At 43.9% G+C, this 4,688-nt stretch overlaps 1 protein-coding gene across 1 annotated transcript in view; it reads left to right on the top strand.

Annotated features, from left to right (window-relative positions):
• Positions 1-1,591: 1,591 nt before the first annotated feature.
• The window catches only part of LOC108802173 (laminin subunit beta-4-like), a 44,509-nt gene continuing 41,412 nt past the window's right edge, over positions 1,592-4,688 (top strand). The window contains exon 1 of the mRNA XM_018574040.1: positions 1,592-1,654. Within this exon, the coding sequence (XP_018429542.1) occupies positions 1,592-1,654 (63 nt within the window). The remainder of the gene's footprint in view (positions 1,655-4,688) is intronic.

The following is a 4,688-nucleotide window of genomic DNA, read 5'->3' as shown; positions in this document are numbered from 1 at the left end:
ATGAATACACATTTACAAAACACATAGAAACTGTTTTACCTACTAAAGGGATTTATATTGGTGAATAAATAATTTTGTGATTCTGGCACAGCTGACAGACAGCAAAGTCAAATCCTTCACTGCATAACTATAACTTCAACTGCAGCAGGAACACAGCTTGCTAAAAAACACTCCCCCAGCTGGCTGCACTGGACAGTGGAGGAGTAGCAGTATGTAGGTCAGTCATCACTGACCTCCATACTGCCAGATTAAGAGCATCACAGGCCTGGTGCTGAGGATTTTGGTGGACCTTTTTATGGAAATGGCATCACTCACCGGGGCCTTCTTCCTCCTGCCCGGGCTGTGATTTGTAGTCTTTCTACAGCTTGGAGTCAGTGGTAGAGTGCCAGGGCCGTTTGCAGCTGTGACCCTGGTAGATCTGCCACTGACTCCAAGCTGTAAAGGGACTAAAAATCTTAGCAATACATTATACAGCAATACAGAATACCGCCAACTATAGGGGACTACAAATCCAAGCAATAAATGATACAGCAATGCAGATTAAGACCACTAACTATAGAGGACAACAAATCCCAGCAATACATTGTAAAGAACTGCAGAATAATGCCATCAGCTATAGAGGACTACCAGTCCCAGCAATATATTGTAAAGCACTGCAGAATAATACCATCAGCTATAGAGGACTACAAATCCCAGCAATACATTGTAAAACACTGCAGAATAATACTATCAGCTATAGAGGACTACAAATCCCAGCAGTACTTTATACAGCAATGCTAAATAATATGAAGATACATAATCTGTGTTGCTCCGGGTTCGTGGCCTGATGTCTCCAGGGTCTCAGGAGAGCTGTGCAGGGTTTAGGGGGTCTGTGCAGGCTCTCAGGAGGCTGTTCAGGCACTCAGTTGGCCAGTGCGGCTCTCAGGGGGCCAGTGTAGGCTCTCAGGTGGTCAGTGCTGGCTCTCTGAGGTGGTCAGTAAGGACTCCGGGTGGTCAGTATGGGCTCCCAGGTGGTCAGTGCAGGCTCCAGGTGGTCAGTGCGTGCTCCAGGTGGTCATTAGGAGCTCTCCGGTGGTCAGTGCAGGCTCCAGGTGGTCAGTGCAGTCTCCAGGTGGTCATGTGCAGGCTCCAAGTGTTCAGTGCGGGCTCCAGGTCATCAGTAGGGGCTCTCAGGTGGTCAGTGCATGCTCCAGGTGGTCAGTGCGGGCTTCAGATGGTCAGTACAGGCTCTAGATGGTCAGTATGGGCTCTCAGGTGGTCAGTGTGGACTCCAAGTGGTCAGTGTGGGCTCCAGGTGGTCAGCAAGGACTCCAGGTGCTCAGTGAGGGCTCCAGGTGGTCAGTATGGCTCTCAGGTGGTCAGTGCGGGCTCCCAGGGGGTGAGTGCGGGCTCTCAGGTGGTCTGTATAGGCTTCAGGTGGTCAGTGCAGGCTCCGGGTGGTCAGAGAGGGCTCCAGGTGGTCAGTATGGGCTCCAGGTGGTCAGTATGGGCTCCAGGTGGTCAGTGCGTACTCCATGGGGTCAGTGCGGACTCCAGGCAGTCAGTGCAGGCTCCAGGTGGTCAGTGAGACTGGTGGGTGCAGCCGCAGCAGATGCGGCTCTCTGCTCAGGCATATCAGAGGTCCCAGATTGCCATTGGGCCAACCGCGATTCAGGTAGGTTCAGGTCGGGCCGGCCGTGATTTGGGACAGATCGGGTCGACCAGGCCTATTTGCAGGGGTGGGCCCGGAGTGTGATCTCTACCCGCCCCTTTGTTAATCCAGCCCTGCTCTGCCCCCTCCTTCGGTAATCATTATCACGCCAGAACATGTGCTGCAGCAATTCTTCTATACAGTGAAATACAGGTCCCTGATATTAAAGACTAAAGACTCAGGGAAGCCTATCTCACCTCAACCTAACCACTGAACAATTACGTTCTCAAACAATTCATCCCCACACTGCTACTTCCTTATGTATCACTGGCCCCTCCCTATTAGATTGTAAGCCCTCATGGGCAGGGCCCTCCTTACCATCTTGTCTTGAATTGTATTGTAATTTTTATTCCTTCCTTATATTGTAAAGCGCTGCACAAACTGTTGGCGCTATATAAATCATGTATATTAGTAATAATATTAGAACAAACTCAAGTACTTTAATTGTTTTAAACACATTTAATTATTTTAATAACATAACTGAATTAATTGACATTGTTATACCTGCATGAACTTTAGTTTTAAAAGCATTATATAGCAATTTTTGCTATCATCCACTGAGGGACATAGCTCTGAAGAATTCTGAGCTGTAGGGTTATGCTGTTGCCTGCAGAAGAAATGGACACCGGGCAAACAAATGAAAAGTAGACATGTGCACCAGCAAAAAAATTGTTTTGTTTCGTTTTGATTCGGATTTTGCATTATTTCGTTTTTCTGGATTCGGGTCCGAAAGTCAATTCGTTTCGGGATTCGGACAAGATTCTTTAGCGGTAGTCTGTACGAAAGTTCATTTCATTTTCGTTTTGTTTGTTCGTGGCAGCAAAGACATTTGAGGGGAAAACATTTTTTTTCCCTCAAATGTCATTTTACTGCAACGAAATTTCATCCAACAAACGAAATTTCGCACAGACTACCGCTAACGAATTTCGGAATCGGAAATTCGGATTAGTTTGCATTCGTTATATCTGTCATTTGGAATTTGGATACATCTGAATTTCTGACGTTTTGTCCGAATTTCGATTCGGAACGAAACGAATTGCACATGTCTAATGAAAAGCCTCTCACTTTATTATCTGTAAAAAATAAGTCAAGGCAACTGGACTTGCTGTATTTTTCTTGAAGACGTTTCACTGGTCATCCAACAAGCTTTCTCAATTCAGAATGACTTGTACAAAAATTATCTGGGAATAAATATGGTGAATGTTGCTCCCATCTACATAATCTGTTAGTCGCAACCAGGTGTTGATTGCATTTGCATAATTGGAGCTAGGAAGTGTTAATAACCTGCCCAGAGAGAGCAGTGATGATGGATGTAACACCCACCACCTCACACCTGCAAGTCTCACTTAGTGTACTAGAATAGATTCTGGATTGAAAACACTCAATGCGGTTGTACATATTCACAAATTCTGGATTAAATACATTTGGTCAGTTGTTGCCTCTCTTAGATACAGAGATGTTTTTTGTGTTCCATAGATATTAAGCAAGCTTATTTACACATTCCTGTATTTCCAGCTCATCATTGCTTCCTTCGTTTTGCGATAGGTAACCTTCATTATTGCAACAAAACAAAGAGGTTAACCCATTAAGAAATAACGGGTTAGTAGCGGTCAACTTAGGGATCCGGACAAGTCAATTAATTGTAAAAAAGATAATTTTATTGGAAAAACATATATGATTGCACATTAACCAGTTGACATCCGCGGTGTTAAACCCCCTTCCCATCCAGGCCATTTTTCAGTATTCAGCGCTGCGGTACTTTAACTGACATTTATTCCGTCATGCAGCGCTGTACTGAAATGAATTTTATACCCTTTTTTGGGGACAGATAGAGCTTTCTTTTGGTGGTATTTATTCACCACTGGGGGTTTTATTTTTTTACTATATTAAGGAAAAATTACCGAAATTTTTTAAAAAAAAACAGTTTCCCCTATATTAAATGATAAAACATTTATTATTACCCAATTTTTTGGTAAAATATAAAAGATGGGGTCACGTCGGGTAAAAAGACACTAAACATGTCAAGCCTTAAAATTGCGTGCGCGCGCGAAACCTCAAAAAACGATAATACCCAAAATTGGCCCTAGGCGACGCTTTAAAAGCTGTTACCGCTCATCAGTTTAGTGTTATCAGTGATTGATGGCCCTAAAATGATTGCTCTCACTGCGACGTTCGCGGCGATATGTAACATGTGTAGCGCAATTGTAATTTTTGCGCGCTGGGGCACCGGACGCGTATTTACGTTTATAGGCGCGTAAACGTGGGGGTGGGGGAGTTAAACATTTTGGGGGGGTTTTTTCCCCTTTTTTTATATGTGGCTTTTATTTTATTTTATTTTTTTATGTGTTACTTTTCTTTTTTTTATTTATATATTTTTTTGCACTTATTGTTATTGCTATGTGCAATCATATATGTTTTTCCAATAAAATTATCTTTTTTACAATTAATTGACTTGTCCGGATCCCTAAGTTGACCGCTACTAACCCGTTATTAATGGGTTAACCTCTTTGTTTTGTTGTACTAGTCCATTTTGGTCACGGATCGGATGAAGTAAGTCATTATGCAAATTGAATTGGGGCAATTATAACCAGTCGGATCTCCAGGTAGGAACACAAACCTTTTTCTACAAACTTCATTATTGGTTTTCGGCTCTTTCTTTTGGGTTGGCTTTGATCTTTTACTTCGAGAACAGTAAAAAATTTCACCAGTCAGCATGACCGGACTATAGCCTTGCAATTTATGTTAAAAATTTTGAACAGGGCTACCTGATATGAGAGAGGGGGTGGGGCGGGTCATGATGTGAAGGGGGGGACTCTGATGTGAAGAGGGCTTTGGGGCGGGAGGGGGCGTGGTGGTGCATTGTAGTCAATGGCATCGAAGCCACGCCCCCCCTGCGATCACCAGCAGCCGAATGTGTGGCACACTAGTGCCTGTGTTCCGGTCCAGTGCGATCTGCAAAAAGTAGTGCATGAGGGACTTTATGCAGATCACACTGGAC

Source organism: Nanorana parkeri, unplaced genomic scaffold (genome assembly GCF_000935625.1).
Source record: "Nanorana parkeri isolate BGI_ZX_2015 unplaced genomic scaffold, ASM93562v1 scaffold2693, whole genome shotgun sequence".
In the NCBI taxonomy this organism is placed as follows: Eukaryota; Metazoa; Chordata; class Amphibia; order Anura; family Dicroglossidae; genus Nanorana; species Nanorana parkeri.
This window is presented reverse-complemented; position numbering and strand designations above follow the sequence as displayed.